General features: G+C 41.0%; 2 protein-coding genes across 3 annotated transcripts in view; both read left to right on the top strand.

Annotated features, from left to right (window-relative positions):
* LOC311114480 (uncharacterized protein) overlaps positions 1 to 17,556 on the top strand; it is a 37,140-nt gene extending 19,584 nt beyond the window's left edge. The window contains exons 17-26 of one of the 2 annotated variants that reach the window (XM_084189723.1): positions 993 to 1,072; positions 1,331 to 1,403; positions 7,830 to 7,909; positions 8,168 to 8,234; positions 8,443 to 8,722; positions 8,922 to 8,993; positions 9,341 to 9,546; positions 16,253 to 16,311; positions 16,434 to 16,648; positions 16,776 to 17,556. In XM_084189723.1, coding sequence (XP_084045849.1) covers positions 993 to 1,072; positions 1,331 to 1,403; positions 7,830 to 7,909; positions 8,168 to 8,234; positions 8,443 to 8,722; positions 8,922 to 8,993; positions 9,341 to 9,546; positions 16,253 to 16,311; positions 16,434 to 16,648; positions 16,776 to 17,095 — 1,452 coding nt within the window. In that variant the 3' untranslated portion in view covers positions 17,096 to 17,556. The remainder of the gene's footprint in view (positions 1 to 992; positions 1,073 to 1,330; positions 1,404 to 7,829; positions 7,910 to 8,167; positions 8,235 to 8,442; positions 8,723 to 8,921; positions 8,994 to 9,340; positions 9,547 to 16,252; positions 16,312 to 16,433; positions 16,649 to 16,775) is intronic. The other variant, XM_084189724.1, reaches the window with a different exon arrangement.
* Positions 17,557 to 17,689: 133 nt separating this feature from the next.
* LOC311114481 (caspase b-like) lies at positions 17,690 to 21,384 on the top strand. The gene is made up of 5 exons (XM_084189725.1): positions 17,690 to 17,771; positions 17,915 to 18,068; positions 18,264 to 18,290; positions 20,430 to 20,456; positions 20,980 to 21,384. Exons 2-5 carry the CDS (start codon positions 17,954 to 17,956, stop codon positions 21,291 to 21,293), a joined length of 483 nt encoding a protein of 160 aa, XP_084045851.1. The 5' UTR covers positions 17,690 to 17,771; positions 17,915 to 17,953; the 3' UTR covers positions 21,294 to 21,384.
* The last annotated feature ends 1,380 nt before the right edge of the window (positions 21,385 to 22,764 follow it).

Here is a 22,764-nt window from a genome sequence, read left to right as displayed (position 1 = left end):
GCTGTCATGTGCCTTTTACTGAGGAGTGGCTTCCGTCTGGCCACTGATTGGTGGAGTGTTGCAGAGATGGTTGTCCTTCTGGAAGGTTCTCCCATCTCCACAGAGGAACTTTAGAGCTCTGTCAGAGTGACAATTGGGTTCTTGGTCACCTCCCTGACCAAGGACATTCTCCTCTATTGCTCAGTTTGGCCGGGCGGCCAGCTCTAGGAATAGTCTTAGTGGTTCCAAACTTCTTCCATTTAAGAATGATGGAGGCCACTGTGTTCCTGGGGACCTTCAATGCTGCAGAAATGTTTTGGTACCCTTCCACAGATCTGTGCATCAACACAATTCTGTCTCAGAGCTCTACGGACAATTCCCTCGACCTCATGGCTTGATTTTTGCTATGACATGCACTGCCAACTGTAGGACCTTGTATAGACAGCACTGTGCCTTTCCAAATCACGTCCAATTAATTGAATTTACCACAGCTGGACTCCAATCAAGTTGTAGAAACATCTCAAGGATGATTCATGGAAAATGTACACACTTGAGCTCAATTTCGAGTCTCATAGCAAAGGGTCTGAATACTTATGTAAATGTGATATTTCAGTTGTTTTATTTTTTATTATTAGCAAATATTTCTATAAACCTGTTTTTGCGTTTACATTATGGGACATTGTGTGTAGTAGATTGATGAGGAAAAAAGGTAACTTAATCCATTTTAGAATAAGGCTGTAACGTAACAAAATGTGGACAATGGGAAGGGGTCTGAATTCTTTCTGAATAGTATTATTTATATTGTTTATTTTTTATAAAATATATAGATGTATAAAATATTATATTTCTTGGAACTTTTGAGTCAAGGATATGTTTCTGTTTTATTTAGTTCATTTTTTATTTGTTCCATTGGTTGGCTGTGTGTGTGTGTGTGTGTGTGTGTGTGTGTGTGTGTGTGTGTGTGTGTGTGTGTGTGTGTGTGTGTGTGTGTGTGTGTGTGTGTGTGTGTGTAGGAGCCAGTAGCTGCTTCTAAGACGGAACAGAAGCCAGCAGGGGCACATAGCGCCAACCTCCCCAGCACCTCTTCTGGAATGTCAGTGGAGACTGAGTATATTAGTCCGATATTAAAGCTATGTAGGCCCTGGTGAGATTGAATATATGAGTCTACTGGTATGGTGCTGGAGAGATAATATACTTTAAAAGAGGTGGATTTCCCCGTTAACAACTCCATCAGAATGTATAACATAATTCTCATTATGTGAGTGAAATGAATGTAGAACAGTGAAGTGACCACAGCATGTGGTGGTGGTGTAGGGGAACAGAGCAGTGTGTGACTGTTTCCTGTGTCCAGGTCGACCCGGTCTAGAGAGAAGCGTCACCATCTGGAGAGGCAGAGGGAGGAGCCTAGGGCACTGGGCATCAAGGTAAGACTAGTAGTCATATAAGAAGGGTGAACAAACCACATATAGAACACAGTAATAAACACACACTGTGAGTGTTAGTGAGAGTGTTAGAGAGTCAGAGTATGTGTGAGTGTGAGCAGCCTTCAAATTACACATTTGGGGTGTCTCTGTATTGAGTAAAAAAAGGTATGGGCCTAATAATAAAGACTTAATTTAAATGTTAATTACATTTTTACGTGGCATGAACACAACCAGTCATGATATTTTCATCTGATTGTCAAACAAATCACTTCAAAAAGTAGACAAGTTTGTCCACTCCAAAATGATTCCAGCATCCAAACTGCATGTACCTTCTGCTCCCCCTATGGACATGTCCACCCACCCTCCTCAACGGACTTCTACTCTGTGTATTCAAATTGTCATCGAAAAAATGCAATTGTGTTCGTTGTCCGTAGCTTATGCCTGCCCATACCCTAACCCTACCACCACCATGGGAACTCTGTTCACAACGTTGACATCAGCAAACCGCTCACCCCCACGACACCATACTTGTGGTCTGCGGTTGTGAGGCCAGTTGGACATACTGCAAAATTCTCTAAAAGGACATATTGTAGAGAAATGAACATTCACTTCTCACATTCCTGCAGTCACCATGCCAATTGCACAGTCCCCCAAAACTTGACACATCTTTGGCATTGTGTTGTGTGACAACATTGCACATTTTAGAGTGACCTTTTATTGTCCCCAACACAAGGTGCACTTGTGTAAAGATCATGCTGTTTAATCAGCTTGATATGCCACATCTCTCAGGTGGATGGATTATCTTGGCAAAGGAGAAACGCTCACTAACAGGGATGTAGACAAATTTGTATGAAAATTGTGAGATAAATAAGCTTTTTGTGCGTATGGAACATTTCTGGGATCTTTTAGTTCAGCTCATGAAACACTTTACATGTTGTGCTTATATTTTTATTACTCTGTCTGACTGCTGCTCCCTCTATGGACATTTCCCTCTCAACGGTCTTTACTCTTCCCAATAGACATTTACTCTGTTTGACTGCTGCTCCCTCTATGGACATTTCCCTCTCAACGGTCTTTACTCTTCCCAATGGACATTACCTCTGTTTGACTGCTGCTCCCTCTATGGACATTTCCCTCTAAACGGTCTTTACTTTTCCCAATGGACATTTACTCTGTCTGACTACTTCTCCCTCTATGGACATTCGTCACCGTAAAGTTGATACATATATATACAGTGAGCTCCATAATTCATTGGACAGTGACCATTGTTTTGTTATTTTGGTTCTGTACTCTAGCACTTTGAGTTTGAAAGGATACAATGACAATGAGCGTGAAGTGCAGACTGTCAGCTTTAATTTGAGGGTATTTTCATAAATATCGGATGAACCGTTTAGAAATGACAGCACCTTTTGTACATGGTCCCCCCATTTTAAGGTACTACAAGTATTTGTTAAATTGGCTTCACAGATGTGTGTCGTTAGGCAGGTGTATTCATTTGTGTCGTTAGTGAATGCAGGAGAGCTGTTGATGAATAGTAATGATTCTAGACGTTGCTATTGCCTTTGGAGGTTGTTATTGGGGTGTGACAACATGAGGAAGACAGCAGTGTCGATGCAAATGAAGTTGGCCGTCAAAAGGCTCAGAAATGAAAATCAATCATTCAGGAACATTGCAAAAACCCTGGCCATGCCCAAGTCAACAGTTTTGTTCATCATTAACAAGAAAAAAACAACCGGTGAACTCAATTATGTCAAAAGACCCGGTAGACAGAGGAAGACCACTGTAGTGGATGACCGGAGAATACTCTCTATGGTGAAGAAAAAACCCCTGATAACAGCCCAAAAGATCAAAAACACTCTCCTGGATGCAGGTGTAGATGTGTCAAAGTCTACCATACGCAGAAGACTACACCAGCAGGACTACAGAGGGTACACTACAAGATGCAAACCACTGATAAGCCTGAAGAACAGAAAGGCAAGATTACAGTTTGCTAAAAAGCACCTAAAAGAACCCCAAGAGTTCTGGAAAAAAATATTGTGGACAGATGAGACAAAGATTAACATGTACCAGAGTGATGGAAAGACAAAAGTGTGGAGAAAAAAAAGAAATGCCCATGATCCAAAGCATACCACCTCATCCATGAAACATGGTGGAGGGGGTGTTATGGCTTGGGCCTGTATGGCTGCCAGTGGAACAGGCTCACTTGTCTTCATCGATGATGTGACTGCAGACAGAAGTAGAACAATGAATTCTGAAGTCTACAGAAATATTTTATCTGCTCAGATAAAACCAAATGCCTCCAAACTCATTGGACGGCACTTAATCACGCAACAAGACAATGACCCTAAACATACTGCTAGAGCAACAAAGGGGTTTTTGATGGCCAAAAAGTGGAAAAACCTTGACTGGCCGAGTCAATCACCAGATCTGAATCCAATTGAACATGCATTTTACATGCTGAAGAGGAGACATAAGGCAATAAGTCCCCGAAACAAGCAGGAACTGAAGATGGCTGCAGTACAGGCCTGGCAGAGCATCACCAGGGAAGATACCCAGCGTCTGGTGATGGCGATGCATCGCAGACTTCAAGCAGTCATTGCATGCAAAGGATATGCGACCAAATATTAACAATGATTACTTTATTCTACATTATGTTAAACTGTCCAATGATTTTTGATGCCCGAAAATGGGGGGGACCATGTACAAAAGCTTCTATAATTCGTAAACGGTTCATCCGATATGTATGAAAATACCCTCAAATTAAAGCTGACAGTCTGCACTTCACCCTCATTGTCATTGTATCCTTTCAAACTCAAAGTGCTAGAGTACAGAACCAAAATAACAAAAGAATGGTCACTGTCCAGTGAATTATGGAGCTCACTGTATATATATTGTGACGTCACGAGAGGCTACACAGCTTTCAGCGGGATTGCTCAAGTAGTGCAAGGAGACAAGGTTCAAACAAAACAAGGATTTTATTAAAGGTCTTGGGAAATTAACGAAAATATAACAAAATTCTGTTCTCTTGTGGCTCTTTAAGGGTTAACAGTTCAGGGATGTCTCTTCCACATCCAAAATCATAATTCTCACTCGCTCAGATAACTTTTCCCCAGCCTTACTGTAGTCCACGTTGCAGCTAGTGGCCAACCCAGCAAAAAGTCCTTCCAAAATGTCTCTCCCGTATTTCCACAGGCGAATATATCCAAAGGTGAGTATTTCCCAAAGGGAAGTATCTCCAAATCCTTATATTCCTCATGGAAGTGGACGTGCAGCACTCTTGTCCTCCAGAGAGCCCAGGTTGGAGACTGTGTTTCTTCACAACCCACACACCCCCCCCTCAGTCTGTCTCTTCCCTTCCAAACCTTCAGCTCATCAGCTCCTGATTTGTTTCAGCTGCGTGGGAAGATTGGCCATAGAGGGGTGGAGTTCCCGACCATACCAGCAGATGGAGCCATAGCTGTCTGGGTTTGCAGCCATCTCAGGGGGATGTAACGTCCCTCCAGGACACAGCCTCTCGTGACATCACACATCCCCCTCCTCGGGACCGACGTCCTCGTCGGGGTAAAGGCAGCGAAGAAGGCATCACGCCGGGAGAGGGCGTCCGCATTGCCGTGGTGCTTGCCAGCCTTGCTTCTTGGTGATGGGCTGCGGCCAGTCCTGTATGGCCCGCAGTTTGGCTTCCTGTGGTTTGACCAACCCCCGCCCAATGGTGTACCCCAGGTAGTTTGTCTCACTGAAGGCCAGCTTGCACTTCTTCGGGTTTGCCGTGAGCCCTGCTTCCCTGAGCGAATCCAGCACCGCTTGTACCCGGGGTATGTGGCTGGCCCAACCTGCTGACACTCAGGGCAACTACGGCAGTAGTTCTCTATCTCTTTGTGTACTCCATACTGGCCTGTGAGAGGGGGAAGCTCTTGGGTGCCTGGGACGTCTTCTTCACTGGAGAACGGAGCACTTTCCTGGGCTGCGTTCTCTTCTCCCGTATCCGGACCAGTCTCTGTGTCGGTCTGGGCACCTGCCATCCCTATCAGAGCCCGGGCGGGAGTGAGTAATTCGGAGGATTGCACCGGAGCCTTCCCAGGATGAGTCTTGCCTCTCCGTTTCCGAGGTACTCGGGTTATCCTCTCCTGAGACTCTCTCCAGAGTGGGTAAAAGGCTGGGCAGTCTCGTCCAATTAGGACAGGGACGGGGAGGGAATCAACCACCCCCGCCGTCGTGTGTATGGTTCCCCGTGTGCTGGTCATTGTAAGTTCAGTAATGGGGTATTCTCTGGTGTCTCCATGGACACAGGAAACTGGGAGGACTTTCCCCGGGGTCAGACACGTTGGGCCCACCAAATCCTTACGCACCAGGGTGGCCCGGCTACCAGAATCTAGTAAGGCCTCCACATCATGGTGATTCACAGTTACCGGGCAGGTGGGGGGTCGATCTGGGCCGCCATCTACGACTCCCAAGAGCGAGGCAAAACGGTGTGTGGGTGCTGAGCTGGAGGACTCCGCAGTGGGCATAGGTTCATCGGCTGGTTTCCCACACTGCCAGGAGATATGTCCCATCTCCCCACACCGGTAACACTGTCGAGTTTCCCCCTCCTGGTGTACTCTTCTTGGACCCGCCTGGTTTCTGGCTCCCCCTGGAGCCGGGATAAGTCCTGACGTGGCTGGGTTCGAGACCTTGGGGTCCTTTGGACGGGTTCTTCCCATTTGTGGTGGGGGCGCACTCCTGGGGTCTTTTCGGGAAGCATTCAGCATCTCCGCTGTGGCCTGGTACTTTTCCACAGCTTCCACGGTCAGATCAGCCGTGGTCAAGGCCTGTTGACTGATGAACCGTTTTGCCTCATAAGGCAGGGCGCGTAGGTAACGATCCACCACAACGGCCTCCACCACCGCCGCTGCTGTATTCCTCTGCGGATCCAGCCATTTCCTTGCGATTCGGACAAGTTCATGCATCTGCGCCCGAGGAGGTTGGTCTGGTTGGAAGGTCCAGCTGTGAAAGCGCTGGGCCATACCAAACTTTGTGAGTCCATATCTGCTGAGGATCTCAGACTTCAGGGCATCATAGTCAGTAACCTGGTCAGGGCCCAGGTCCCGGACAGCATTCAGCGATTCCCCGGTTAGGAAGGGGGCTAACAGACCAACCCACTGTTGCTTGGGCCAGGCTTCCCTAGTGGCCGTGGCCTCAAATGCATGCAGGTATGCCTCAATGTCATCGGTAGCTCCCATCTTAGATATAAAGTCACTTGCCTTTATTGGGCGGGTATTTTGGACAACCGTCTGTCTCTGCAACTGCAATTCCTCTGCCTTCAGAAGGTTGGCTTTCTTTTGCTCCTCCAAGAGAGCCACGTTTGCTTGCATCTGGGCTTGCTGGCCAGCAACCAGGGCTTTCAATATGTCCTCCATTTCAGTCGGCGGGGAGCCTACGGCCAACTTGGAAAACTGGGTGATCAAACCTTCGGTATCCTCCTCTGACATGCACCATTAACGCTTGAGCTTGCCTGTATTCTCCACCATCTGTGACGTCACGAGAGGCTACACAGCTTTCAGCGGGATTGCTCAAGTAGTGCAAGGAGACAAGGTTCAAACAAAACAAGGATTTTATTAAAGGTCTTGGGAAATTAACGAAAATATAACAAAATTCTGTTCTCTTGTGGCTCTTTAAGGGTTAACAGTTCAGGGATGTCTCTTCCACATCCAAAATCATAATTCTCACTCGCTCAGATAACTTTTCCCCAGCCTTACTGTAGTCCACGTTGCAGCTAGTGGCCAACCCAGCAAAAAGTCCTTCCAAAATGTCTCTCCCGTATTTCCACAGGCGAATATATCCAAAGGTGAGTATTTCCCAAAGGGAAGTATCTCCAAATCCTTATATTCCTCATGGAAGTGGACGTGCAGCACTCTTGTCCTCCAGAGAGCCCAGGTTGGAGACTGTGTTTCTTCACAACCCACACACCCCCCCCTCAGTCTGTCTCTTCCCTTCCAAACCTTCAGCTCATCAGCTCCTGATTTGTTTCAGCTGCGTGGGAAGATTGGCCATAGAGGGGTGGAGTTCCCGACCATACCAGCAGATGGAGCCATAGCTGTCTGGGTTTGCAGCCATCTCAGGGGGATGTAACGTCCCTCCAGGACACAGCCTCTCGTGACATCACAATATATATAGTATTCTTTTTTAATCATGATGATGTAATTAGACAACTATATCAGTTGGCTCTATAATATTATATTTCTTGGAACTCTTTTGTCAAGTTTCTGTTTTATTTAGTTAATTTTTTATTTGTTCCATTGGTTGGCTGTGTGTGTGTGTGTGTGTGTGTGTGTGTGTGTGTGTGTGTGTGTGTGTGTGTGTGTGTGTGTGTGTGTGTGTGTGTGTGTGTGTGTGTGTGTGTGTGTGTGTGTGTGTGTGTGTGTGTGTGTGTGTGTGTGTGTGTGTGTGTAGGAGCCGGTTGCTGCTTCTAAGAGGGAACAGAAGCCAGCAGGGGCACATAACGCCAACCTCCCCAGCACCTCTTCTGGAATGTCAGTGGAGACTGAGTACATTAGTCAGATATTAAAACTATGTAGGCACTGGTGAGATTGAATATATGAGTCTACTGGTATGGTGCTGGAGAGATAATATACTTTAAAAGCAGTGGATTTCCCCTTTAACAACTCTATCAGAATGTATAACATCATTCTCATTAAGTGAGTGAAATGAATGTAGAACAGTGAAGTGACCACAGCATGTGGTGGTGGTGTAGGGGAACAGAGCAGTGTGTGACTGTTTCCTGTGTCCAGGTCAACCCGGTCTAGAGAGAAGTGTCTGAAGAGGCAGAGGGAGGAGCCTATGGCACTGGTCATCAAGGTAAGCCTAGTAGTCATATAAGAAGGGTCAAATGTCATTGTGAACTAACCACATATGCTGTGCGTGTGTATGAGAATGAGGTATTGAGAGACCAGCAGAAAGATTCTAGTTTGTCCTACCAATATTAATATATTCATGTTCTTTATTTTATATCAGTAGCCAGTATTTCTATTCTCTTCCTTATATCTGATCATCTTTGTTATTTTAGAGACCCTTCATGTTGGATGTTCCAGCTCTGCTGCTGACCACTCTGGAGGAGCTCACTGAAGAACAGCTGAAGACATTTCAGTCTAACCTGACTAGCGTCCAGCTGCCTGGCTTTCCTCTCATCCCAGAGAGCCAGCTGGAGAACACTGACAGACAGGACACAGTGGATCAGATGGTGAAGAGATACAGCCCTGAGAGAGCTGTGAAGATCACACTGAACACAATGAGGAAGATGGACCTGGGTGATCTTGCTGAGAAGTTAGAGAGAGATCACAGAGGAGGTAATTACAGGTGTTGTTCCTAGTCAGGATGTTGAGTGTTTCAAAAAAAGAGTCCCAGCTTCTTTACTATTTCGTTTTATAACATATAAATGAGGATACAACATCTATGTCCCCTTTTGATAACACATCTCAGAAACGCAGGTAACACCTCTATAAACGGTCAATATAGAGTTTGTCATTTCAACTGTTTTCTCCTCAGTCCTCCAGGCCACCCAAAAAACGTTGAAGGAAATGCCAAGTTCCTCATCTCATAGTCCTCCTAGAACCCCAGGTAAGAGTGAAGGAGATGCAGATGTAAGATCTTCATTTGATCATTATTTTGTTGCTGAGAATGTTCTTATACGGCAAGAAATGCAAACTTGTAGTGTATTGGAGTTTTAAAAAGTTTTCTGAAGTTTGTATTTTCCACTTGAATTGACCTAACGAAAAATGTATCAACTCCTACAAAAATGTCAATTAATTATAATATACATAATAGTTCACATTTCCTGTTGCTGCAGGATTATTTTCCTGCTGAAGCAAACTGGCTCAAATGAAGATCCTACATCTGTATTTAATACAAAGACAACTTTAAACCAATAACTAACAAAATTAGATATATACACTATTTCTGTGCAGATTCTCCTCTTCTCCTGGAACCCAATGATCCCATTGTTGGACAGGCCTTCACCTTGCCATCAGCGACTGATGGGACAATGGAAGAAGAGAGCCAGGACTGTGTCAGAGTGCATCTGTCTGACAGCTTACCTGAAGCCATGGACGAGTTAAGCATCACAGAATGTAGAGTAGTGGACCAGAGCCTGTGTACTACTGACCCTCCCATGGTAAGACCCTCACTAGAAAGAAAGAAAGAAAGAAAGAAAGAAAGAAAGAAAGAAAGAAAGAAAGAAAGAAAGAAAGAAAGAAAGAAAGAAAGAAAGAAAGAAAGAAAGAAAGAGCCGTTGAGTATCTGATTTTATGGTGGATTGTGGAGGAGGGGGGTTGAGTGTGTTGGAGTATGTGCGTGTGTGTTTGTCCAGCATCGGTTGTGGGGGGGGGGGGGGGGGGGGGGGGATGTTGGGTGGGGTATGGGATGGACCACGGGAATTATTTGCTAGGATAATAATTGCTTGTCAATAAATGAAATGTAATACAATGGCAATCCGTGTTATATGTTAAAATCCTACGCATGAACTGCCGACATTATTATGCATATTAATTGATAATGATGGAAAATAGGATATGCATAATTTTTTTAATAGTTATATATATTTATATATATATATATATAGAGAGAGAGAGAGAGAGAGGTGACAGCATTGGAAATGCTTTTGGCGGTTAATCTGCTTCTGTTTTGTGGGTGGCACTGTGTGCTGTTTTCGATGGATGGGTCCTGGCCTCTCGGTGCCTTAGGGATCCGGAGGGACGTGGGTGGGAAGCCGATCACTGGGATGACGGCTCAATTTGGGATGGGGAGGGGCTTTAACGGGGGAATTAGTGGAGAACAATTGAAGGGTTACTCAGTTGCAATGCAAATATCACGGTACAGCTATATGGACACTCAATCATTACGGTATTTTTTATTGGTACCTTTACAAACATATATAATAATAAATAGACTTGAAACTTGTATCTCATTATGGTGTATGTTGAAATTAGTATAGCCAGTTATAATTGTAATGGCTTAGCTGATAATAACAAAAGAAGAACAATATTTACATGGCTTAAAGAGAAGGAATATAATATCTATTGTATACAGGAAACTCATTCAACAATTCGAGATGAAGTTGCGTGGAAAAAGGAATGGGGGGGGGGATATACTTCTCCCATGGGCAAAGAAATTCAAAAGGGGTGATGATATTAATTAATAGTAATTTCGATCCGAATGTGCAAATTGTTCAAATAGATATGCAAGGTAGATGGATTATTTAAAATATGTTATTGGACCATAAACAGATATGTCTCATTAACCTTTACAGACCAAATAATGATGATCCACACTTCTTTGACAATACAGTGGGGGAAAAAAGTATTTAGTCAGCCACCAATTGTGCAAGTTCTCCCACTTAAAAAGATGAGAGAGGCCTGTAATTTTCATCATAGGTACACGTCAAATGACAGACAAAATGAGAAAAAAAATCCTGAAAATTACATTGTAGGATTTTTAATGAATTTATTTGCAAATGATGGTAGAAAATAAGTATTTGGTCAATAACAAAAGTTTCTCAATACTTTGTTATATACCCTTTGTTGGCAATGACACAGGTCAAACGTTTTCTGTAAGTCTTCACAAGGTTTTCACACACTGTTGCTGGTATTTTGGCCCATTTCTCCATGCAGATCTCCTCTAGAGCAGTGATGTTTTGGGGCTGTCGCTGGGCAACACGGACTTTCAAGTCCCTCCAAAGATTTTCTATGGGGTTGAGATCTGGAGACTGGCTAGGCCACTCCAGGACCTTGAAATGCTTCTTACGAAGCCACTCCTTCGTTGCCCGGGCGGTGTGTTTGGGATCATTGTCATGTTGAAAAACCCAGCCACGTTTCATCTTCAATGCCCTTGCTGATGGAAGGAGGTATTCACTCAAAATCTCACGATACATGGCCCCATTCATTCTTTCCTTTACACGGATCAGTCGTCCTGATCCCTTTGCAGAAAAACAGCCCCAAAGCATGATGTTTCCACCCCCATGCTTCACAGTAGGTATGGTGTTCTTTGGATGCAACTCAGCATTCTTTGTCCTCCAAACACGACGAGTTGAGTTTTTACCAAACAGTTCTATTTTGGTTTCATCTGACCATATGACATTCTCCCAATCCTCTTCTGGATCATCCAAATGCACTCTAGCAAACTTCAGACGGGCCTGGACATGTACTGGCTTAAGCAGGGGGACACATCTTGTACTGCAGGATTTGAGTCCCTGGCGGCGTAGTGTGTTACTGATGGTAGGCGTTGTTACTTTGGTCCCAGCTCTCTGCAGGTCATTCACTTGGTCCCCTCGTGTGGTTCTGGGATTTTTGCTCACCGTTCTTGTGATCATTTTGACCCCACGGGGTGAGATCTTGCGTGGAGCCCCAGATCGAGGGAGATTATCAGTGGTCTTGTATGTCTTCCATTTCCTAATAATTGCTCCCACGGTTGATTTCTTCAAACCAAGCTGCTTACCTATTGCAGATTCAGTCTTCCCAGCCTGGTGCAGGTCTACAATTTTGTTTCTGGTTTCCTTTGACAGCTCTTTGGTCTTGGCCATAGTAGAGTTTGGAGTGTGACTGTTTGAGGTTGTGGACAGATGTCTTTTATACTGATAACAAGTTCAAACAGGTGCCATTAATACAGGTAACGAGTGGAGGACAGAGGAGCCTCTTAAAGAAGAAGTTACAGGTCTGTGAGAGCCAGAAATCTTGCTTGTTTGTAGGTGACCAAATACTTATTTTCTACCATAATTTGCAAATTAATTCATTAAAAATCCTACAATGTGATTTTCTGGAGAAAAAAAATTCTCAATTTGTCTGTCATAGTTGACGTGTACCTATGATGAAAATTACAGGCCTCTCTCATCTTTTTAAGTGGGAGAACTTGCACAATTGGTGGCTGACTAAATACTTTTTTCCCCCACTGTATATATAATAAATTATCAACCCTGCAAGCAATTCAAGACAATATTATTATGGTGGGGGATTATAATACTGTTTTAAATAGCTCAATGGACCGTAAAGGAAATCACACCACAAGCATTCACCCACATGCTCTTAAGGAAATTGTGAATGTCATGGATACATTAGAACTAGTAGATATATGGAGGCTTAAATATACTGATCTAGTGAGATATACATGGCGGAGACTCAATCAAGCTAGTCGTATTGACTTCTTTCTTATCTCTTTCTCGTTGGCACCAAAAGTTTAAAAAGTGTTGATAGGGGACAGAATGCGGTTGGACCATCATATAATTGGCATTTACATTACTCTTACTGAATTTCCACGTGGGCGAGGATATTGGAAATTTAATCAAAGCCTATTGGATGATAATTTATTTGTAATTAGAACAAAGGAATTTATAACTGACTTTTTCCGACATAAAATAGGTACAGCAAATCCACTTATTGTATGGGACACCTTTAAATGTGCCTTTAGAGGCCATGCAATTCAGTACTCATCTCGAAAACAAAAGCAATTTAGATCAAAAGAGTTTATACTAACAAAGGAAATAGAAAGTCTAACAGAACAGATAGATGACAATAAAAACTGTAACATAGAGGCTCAGAATAAATTAGAGGAAAAACAAAAAGAAATGGAGAAACTTATTCAAGAAAGATCATATTATATTTATATATAAAAATAAAGCAAACTGGATGGAATATGGGGAAAAATGCACAAAATTATTTTTTTATCTTCAACATAGGAATGCTACCAAAAATAACTTAATGAAACTGGTTACAATTGACGGAGTCACCCATGATTCACCAAATTATATTTTGAAGGAGGAAACAAAGTACTTTAAGCATATGTTTTCTTTTCAGTCGCCTCCATCTCCTCTAACTGAAGCTAATTGTAGAGATTTTTTTTCTATTGATAATGTAAAATTAACAGCCATACAGAAAGACTCATGTGAAGATGAAATTACAGAGGAGGAACTTCTGGATGCAATTAAAGACTTTAAGTCCGGGAAAACTCCAGGGTTGGATGGCATACCAGTCGAGGTATACCAAACCTTTTTTGATATACTAAGAGGACCGTTATTAGCATGTTTTAACCACTCCTATGTAAATGGTAGATTATCTGACACTCAAGAAGAAGGTCTGATCTCATTATTACTGAAACAGGATACAAGTGGAAAATATAAAGATCCAGTCCATTTACAAAATTGGAGGCCCCTTACACTTCAGTGTTGTGATGCAAAAATTCTAGCAAAATGTATAGCGCATACAATTAAAAAGGTATTGTCGGATATTATTCATTCTAATCAGACAGGTTTTTTACATGGAAGATACATTGGAGATAATATAAGGCAAGTATTGGAAACAATAGAACACTATGGAAAATATGGCAAACCAGGCCTGCTATTCATAGCAGACTTTGAAAAGGCATTTGATAAAGTACGACTGGGGTTTATATACAAATGCCTGGAGCATTTCAATTTTGGAGAATCTCTTATAAAATGGGTCAAAATCATGTATAGTAACCCTAGGTGTAAAATAGTAAATAATGGCTATTTCTCAGAAAGTTTTAAACTGTCAAGAGGAGTGAAACAAGGTTGTCCACTATCAGCATATCTATTTATTGTGGCCATCGAGATGTTAGCTATTAAAATCAGATCCAATAATAATATCAGAGGATTAGAAATCCAGGGCTTAAAAACAAAGGTGTCATTGTACGCTGATGATTCATGTTTTCTTTTAAATCCACAACTAGAATCCCTCCACAGCCTCATAGAGGATATAGATACATTTTCTAACCTATCTGGATTACAACCAAATTATGACAAATGTACTATATTACGTATTGGATCACTAAAAAATACATTTTTTACATTACCATGTAGTTTACCAATAAAATGGTCTGATGGTGATGTGGATATACTCGGAATACATATCCCAAAGGAAGTAAATGATCTCACTTCAATACATTTTAATAGAAAGTTAGCAAAAATAGATAAGATCTTGCTACCATGGAAAGGTAAATACATGTCAATTTGTGGAAAAATCACCCTGATTAACTCTTTAGTATTATCCCAGTTTATCTATTTGCTTATGGTCTTGCCTACGCCTAGCGAACAGTTTTTTAAATTATATGAGAAAAAAACATTCAATTTTATTTGGAACGGCAAGCCAGACAAAATTAAAAGGGCCTATTTATATAATGAATACGAATTCGGAGGACAGAAATTATTAAATATTAAAGCATTAGACCTATCACTAAAAGCTTCAGTCATACAAAAGTTATACTTAAATCCGAACTGGTTCTCAAGCAAATTAGTAAGAATGTCTCACCCAATGTTCAAGAATGTTCTAAAACAAGCCATAGAAAGTTGGTTGCAATTTCAATTTAATCCTCCAGAAACGACAAAACAAATAATGCAACAAATATTGTGGTTAAATTCAAATATACTAATTGACAAAAAAACTTTATTTTTTGACAGAATGTTTAAAAAAGGTATAATATTCGTAAATGATATCATCGGTAGGACTGGTGGAGTTATGTCGCACATACAGCTAACAAAAACATATGGAAATGTCTGCTCTACCCAAAATTACAACCAAATAATTGCAGCCTTACCGCAAAAGTGGAAGAGGAAAGTGGAACGGGGAGAAAGTAAGGAACTTGTCTGTTGGCCTTGCATTAAAGAACATAATTGGTTAAGGAAAACTGTGATAAATAAAACAGTATATCAGTTTCACTTAAGGACCAAAGGATTGACAGCCGTCCCATATAAATTGCAAAATAGTTGGGAAGAGATTTTTGACGTACCGATCCCATGGCATAGTGTTTATGAACTGACACGCAAAACGACACCGCAAAACGAATCTTTCAATTTAAATTATTATATAAAATTCCTGCTACCAATAGAATGTTATTTATATGGGGGATACAATCTTCCCAGCTCTGCAGATTTTGCTGTGAAGAGACAGAATCATTAGATCATTTGTTTTGGTTCTGTCCATTTGTAGCTTGTTTTTGGACACAGGTCCAGGAATGGCTAAAGGATTGCAATATTTACCTGAAGCTAACCTTGCAGATAGCATTACTGGGTGATCTGAAAAGTCATAGTCAATCGATCAATAATGTAATAATACTTTTAGCAAAAATGTTTATTTTTAATTCACAATCTGTAGAAGCAATGAGAATAGAAAGGTTCAGAACTTTTGTAAAACATCACAGTACGGTTGAAATATATATGGCAAATATAAATCCTATATGGATGGTGTTAAAAGATAGATGGGAGGTATTGAATGGAGTTGAAGGATGGGACTAATAACAAATAACAATAAATAATAACAAGATAACTAATAATGTAAGCATACTGTGTCCATAATAAGTATATAGATTGTATGTTGGGAGCTTTTGGGAAAGAGCACAGTTAGAAAGATATGGCATATAGAAGCAAACCGGATGGACATCATGAAAAATAATCGGAGAGGTTGAGAGTAGAAGAAGTTCAGGAGCAAAAACAAATAGAATATAATTATTGTAAAATTGAATGTGTTCATAAGGTGTAGATAGTAAGTATAGGCTGGAAGTAGAGGCCTGGGCATTGTTGTTCACTAATTTACCCCAAGTAGGGAAAGGATGGTGGGGTTGAAAAGTAATAAAGGGGAGTATATATATAAAAAACATGGGGGATTGGAAGTGATGCAGACAATTACATTGATGGAAGTTACAATCTATCTGCAATATTAAGCTGATCTACCCCCACAAAAACAAAGAAAGAAAGAAAGAAAGAAAGAAAGAAGAGAGAGAAAGAAAGAAAGAAGAGAGAGAGAAAGATAGACAAGTTGAATATGTTTCTATTAAACTACTCTTCAAACCCTTTAAAATCTATTGTTTTTACATTTTAGAGGTCTCCTGAAAACTTTGAACCAGAAATCTACGATCGTGAGGGCAAGGGAGCATACAGGTAACTCAGTATTATTTTACTTGTTTTCTCATGAATAGTTTGTAAGGACAATGCCTAATTTTTCAAATCATATTCAGGGAATGTAATTAAAATGTCATTCTTCACCATTGTTTGTTCTACAGGTTCCAGTGCCCCAGTGCAGGTCTGTTCCAGTGCAGTATAACAGGCCTGGTGTTTAGGATGGAGGGAGAGGGAGAGGTGCTCTATAGGACAGTCCCCTGGAACAGGAGGCTTCTAGCCAAGAGAGGCAAGAGACCTGCAGGACCCCTGTTCAACATTGACTGCTCTCAGAAGTCTGTCTGTCAACTACGCCTCCCACACTGTGAGATTCATTCTGGTAAGTAATACATTTCCAGGGAGGTTATAGACTACGTATTCTTAATCACCATCAGTAGCATCACTACTCCACTACTTGGTTGTTTTTGTCATCTGAACAGAAGACTAATGTTCTCTTTCTCTCCTAGAGGGTGGATGTGACTTCCTGTCTGTAGCCCATGTGACTGATGATGACAGTATGGAGTTTCTCCATCCCCATGAGACAACAGAAACTCATGTCATATTAAACATCAATGGATTCAGCAAATATGGCATCACCAAGGATAAGAAAGCTCTTGTCTCTCCTATCCGTGGTCTGGTGCTACTATTTTACCAACTCCCAGATGATAAAAATAATTCCACCCTAAATGTGTTGTTGCTGCCTAGAAATGTTGACATTGATGAGGTAAGTAGATTAGAGTTGTCAAACTCTTCTTTCGTTAGAATTCTATCAAACTCGTACTGTTGAACTCACCTTTTGCCTTATTTTGGGGTGTAACGTAACACTAAATGGTGAATCCAAACCTGGGGGGTCTCTCGCTCGCCAACCCAACATCTTAAACATTACATCAAGACGATACCCTCAAGGTCCGAGGGCGACATTTGGGCTTCCATGTTTCAGGCAGGGCTTACTGTCACGACTTCCTCCGAAGCTGCCTCCTCTCCTTGTTCGGGCAGGCTTCGGCGTTCGTCGTCACCGGCCTTCTAGCCACTGCCTCTCCTCATCTCATCATTCCATTTGTTTTGTCTTGTTTATTACACACACCTGGTTTCAATTCCCCTCATCAGTACCTGTATAAGTGTTCCCGCTGCCCCTTTGTCTTTGTGTGTGATTGTTTATTGTGGAGGTTATATGAGCTCGGTGGAGCGCCTTGTACCTTGTATCGACATATATACAGAATAAACCTTTATCCTGTGATTTACTCTCCTGTGCCTGACTCCGTCCAAATCACACGCCACAGCTACCTCACCATGACAGTGTGTTCCAAACCATTTTCAATCCTCTCAAGGTGTGTAAGACAAGGAGGAGAAGGAATGGAGACAGAGAAAAATACATTGAAATAAATCCTAACTGTAGACTAACCCCGGACCAAGAATACACCCTCTCCACCGATCTTACAGATGAACATCACATAGATCCAAAGGTAGGCTAATATATATATGACATGAGCTAGAGAGAGAGAGGAAATGTGTTAACACATGTAAATTATTTTTGTTATGCTACCTTGATAAGAAATAGAAATCACGTACAATTCTGTTTGACATGATACTTATGCATTTTTTTCAGGAAGCAGAGTTTGTGGATTATGATTCCTATACAAACTACATGCCAACATTCCTGTTGCGTTTAAAAACTGTTGTTGAAGAAGTGAATCTTCTTCTGGAAGAACATGACGGTCCTGAAAATGAATGTGTATGGAACCGCCTTGTTTCACTACCAGGTAACTGAAATTCAGAGAGAGTAGGAGTTACTATAGAACTAGTAGTAATAGTAGCATTTTACATTTACATTTTACATTAGTAGCAATCATCATAATAGTATGGAAGTAGTGCTGTTGTTGATTTAATCTAATTATGATACAATTGATTATTTCACCATATAAATGTAGTACATCACCTTCTCTTTTAATCCACAGCCTCACCAACAGAAGTGAAGTCTACAGGTAACTGGTCTCATCAAACCTTATACTTGTCTTAGTCTCATCAACTCACAATTCAATTGGGAACAACTCATATTCTCCTAATGGTTCTGTGTTGTAAAATAGATTGTGTGTGCGCCATTTGATTTGACCTGCGGTTTAACCTCATAAACTGCACCATAAACTTAAACGACTATATTCTTTATGGTCTGTCACTTATTTTGTTAAAGGTCCTGCACAGTCAAAATCATGTTTTTCATGTAATGTGATGATATTCGGATTAAATCAGATCAAAGTAGGATGACCAAAGTATGAAAAATGACTGTTGCTTCTGCATTGATAAAGTTATCATAAAGTTACTCATCCTCTCCCCCATGTCAACCACTTGGATTCAGGAGCTGGGAATATTAAAGGATTTTTGTGACATTATTTTCTTACCTAATTTAAATAAGTACCGCCTTGTAACCAACATCGCAGAAGGCGTATTCGCAGAGGGGTGTGGTTTACATAGCAGTGTGTTCGATGAATAGGGGAAACCTGTAATTATATATTCTAAGGCAAATATACTTATAGGTTTCCGCTTTCATCTGTGTCTGGTGTTAGCTAGTTACTGGCTAGCTAGGTCTTTCACCAGCATGGAACAAAAATGGAGGAAGGTTAGCCCAAAACTCAGACACAATTGTCATGTCATTACATCAAGAGACAAACATGAGATTCATACAAACTTCTTGACATCATTGATAGTCATGATATATGACATATTCATTAATTAACATTGTCTGACTGAGTGTACAAAACATTATGAACACCTGCTCTTTCCTGACATAGACTGACCAGGTGAATCCAGGTGAAAGCTATGATCCCTTATTGATGTAACTTGTTAAATCCACTTCAATCAGTGTAGATGAAGGGGAGGGGATGGGTTAAATAATGATTTTTAAGGCTTGAGACAATTCAGACATGGATTGTGTATGTGTGCCATTCAGAGGGTGAATGGCCAAGACAAAATATTTAAATGCCTTTGAACAAGATATAGTAGTAGGTGCCAGGCGCACCGGTTTTTGTCAAGATCTGCAACGCTGCTGGGTTTCCACCACCCAAATGACATCCAGTCAACTTGACACAACTGTGTGAAGCATTTGAGTCAACATGGGCCAGCCTCCCTGTGGAACGCTTTCGAAACCTTGTAGAGTCCATGCCCTGACGAATAGAGGCTGTTCTGAGGGCAAAAGGGGGGGTGTAACTCAATATTAGGAAGGTGTTCTTAATGTTTTGTACACTCAGTGTGTGTATATATATAACTTACCCAGACCTCACCCTGTAAAGTTTCAACAAAAATTGTCCAAGATGATCTATCTAGCTAGCTTGATAAACAGTGCTGAAAATTCCATTTGGGCTATCTAGCTAAATGATATAGCAACCATTATTTCTATATTGATGCTTTTACAATAACCAAACAGGATAAACAAATAATTTGTGAAACCATGATATGAGTTGCTTTATGTATCAGCAAATTATCTTGAGATAATCTCATTGCATCACTGCGTCCATGTTGCTTGACATAGGCGGTTTCAAAGAACTGTCAGTCAAGGTGAGCTCCCCAGCCTATCAGCTCCCCGCCCATTTCCGGGTTTTAGGACTACAAGCTAGCGAGCTCTATTGCGGATAAAATGCTGTGCGTGGTGACGTACTGCACATAGAAATAACTTGGCGTAGTGCACATAAAAATTAATTACCATGTACTGAATGAAAAATATAAGTTAAATGGGTTTCCAACGCATTTTCAACTCTACTGATGGTTTTGTCACAAAAACTGTTGCATTATAACAAATGTGCCCACTCTGGTCTTGGCACGTGCGCTCTAGCCAACAGCTAGATACAGTGCAGATAGGATACCTACATTATGAGATTATTATGGATAAGAGCGATATTTCCCGACACAAAAAGATCCCACCATGTCAAATTAACTAATTGTCTGTCTGCATTTATAAACGTGTACCAGCATTTCCTGTTTTATCAGCCCGGTCGTGACTTTTTTCATGCGTCAGGTAATTCATCCGCATGAATTGGTTGGATGGAAACCTTGTTACTCAAAAGCCTATTTTACTGACTCAGAATGACTGTTCGCGACCTTTAACAAGTTATATATTTTTTTATCTACAGCTACACCACAAGGTGGCGCTACAGCAGGTAAATATAATTTCCTGTCTTTCCCGGGAGAGTTAGTTGTGTAAGAGTTCCTTCATGTCTGATTATTGCAGCGAAAACAATCGTGTATCTTTTTTTAGGATCCTAAACACAAGCGAAAGAAAACATGAGTTACTAAAGATAGTGTGCATAGAGTTACTATAGTAACCAAGTGCTCTGATATAGCAATAGAAATACAAATACATTCATTTAGATATATTCACCTCAATAAGGTGCAATCTCCCACTACAGAGACACCCATACTCACCAGCTCTACATAGCCATGGGACAAACTGCTAACAGGAAGTCAGTGTATTGGCACAATCTTCAAAACCATAAACATTTTGAATGTCTTCAATTACAATTATTAAAGGTAGACTCAGCAAGATGGCATCATCACACACAACAGGGAACTTGTTTACCTACTTAAACATACAAGGAGAATTCAGATCCGTCAGGACTGTTTATTTTAGTTATTATGATGTCACATGTTATAGTTCTCATTGTTTTATGTTTCTGTATCTAGGGACAACAACAAATGTTTCTAATCTGCTGCTGGGCACTCTGACAGAGCTGGTTTCAGAACAGCTGGAGAGATTTCAGTGGCACCTGAGTCAGGGAGTGGAGGATTTTCCTTCAATCCCAAAGAGCCAGTTGGAGAACGCTACCAGACAGGCCACAGTGGATATGATGGTGCAGCGATACCATGACGACGGCACTGTGAAGATCACACTGGAGATCCTGAGGAAGATGGGCCAGAACAAACTGGCTATTGAGTTAAAGGAGAAGTTGACAAATGAATGTCTGAATGTGCAGCCTCAACACAACATGAGTGAATAATGTATTACATTCCCAAGGAGGGGAGAGGAAGGGGGTCACAGTTAACTCCGGGGGTTCTGCGTCATAGGGTGAAACATTAAGAGTTTTTCAAATGCAGATCATGTAATGTTTACAAAGGACATCAAACATTTTCACACCACATGAAAAGTTAAGGATGTCTTATCTAACAAGATAGGCTATCTGCAACATTGTGAAAGTTTAACGGTCTTGAATGAGCCCCAGGTCTCAGGCAAGGTGACATCACTGTGAGGCTACTGTCTACCAGACAACCTACCTGTGTTACTCTGGTACACTGGCTGCAGACTACAAGATCAGGGACTCTATTCTTTATAGTCTCCCAATATAAAGGAGGAATATTTTTATATCTCTGTACATTGAATTTCTATCTGGAACATGTTGAATGTTGAATCATCCTGGACAGGTCTCAGGCAACAACATGTGAGACTTAACATCTAGCAGACAACTGACTGGACAGCTGCACTGGCTGAACACAATATCAATATATATCTCTGTTTAGATATAGTGTATATGTTTATATAATGGTATCTTTAAGAGCATCTTTTACATTGGAATGTCATTATGTTCCAACAAAGGGGACTAGTGGGCTCCTTTTATGATAGATAAAGAGAAATAGACTCTCACTCTTATAGGTAATAGAAATAGACTCTCACTCTTATAGAAAGTAGAAATAGACTCTCACTCTTATAGGAAAGAGAAATAGACTCTCACTCTTATAGGAAATAGAAATAGACTCTCACTCTTATAGGAAATAGAAATAGACTCTCACTCTTATAGGAAAGAGAAATAGACTCTCACTCTTATAGAAAGTAGAAATAGACTCTCACTCTTATAGGAAAGAGAAATAGACTCTCACTCTTATAGGAAATAGAAATAGACTCTCACTCTTATAGGAAATAGAAATAGACTCTCACTCTTATAGGAAAGAGAAATAGACTCTCACTCTTATAGGAAAGAGAAATAGACTCTCACTCTTATAGGAAAGAGAAATATACTCTCACTCTTATAGGAAAGAGAAATAGACTCTCACTCTTATAGGAAGTAGAAATATACTCTCACTCTTATAGGAAAGAGAAATAGACTCACTCTTATAGGAAAGAGAAATAGACTCTCACTCTTATAGGAAAGAGAAATAGACTCTCACTCTTATAGGAAAGAGAAATGTACTCTCACTCTTATAGGAAAGAGAAATATACTCTCACTCTTATAGGAAAGAGAAATATACTCTCACTCTTATAGGAAAGAGAAATATACTCTCACTCTTATAGGAAATAGAAATAGACTCTCACTCTTATAGGAAATAGAAATAGACTCTCACTCTTATAGGAAAGAGAAATAGACTCTTATAGGAAATAGAAATAGACTCTCACTCTTATAGGAAAGAGAAATAGACTCTCACTCTTATAGGAAATAGAAATAGACTCTCACTCTTATAGGAAGTAGAAATAGACTC

Source organism: Coregonus lavaretus (genome assembly GCF_964263955.1).
Source record: "Coregonus lavaretus genome assembly, contig: HAP1_SCAFFOLD_803, whole genome shotgun sequence".
In the NCBI taxonomy this organism is placed as follows: Eukaryota; Metazoa; Chordata; class Actinopteri; order Salmoniformes; family Salmonidae; genus Coregonus; species Coregonus lavaretus.
Note: the sequence above shows the minus strand (reverse complement) of the source record. Positions and strands in the feature narration are given on the sequence as shown.

Coding starts and splice junctions, on each gene's coding strand:
- LOC311114481 (XM_084189725.1), top strand. CDS start 17,954: ATGCCAACATTCCTGTTGCGTTTAAAAACTGTTGTTGAAGAAGTGAAT. Junction 18,069..18,263: donor CCGCCTTGTTTCACTACCAG/GTAACTGAAATT, acceptor TTTAATCCACAG/CCTCACCAACAGAAGTGAAG. Junction 18,291..20,429: donor AACAGAAGTGAAGTCTACAG/GTAACTGGTCTC, acceptor TTTTATCTACAG/CTACACCACAAGGTGGCGCT.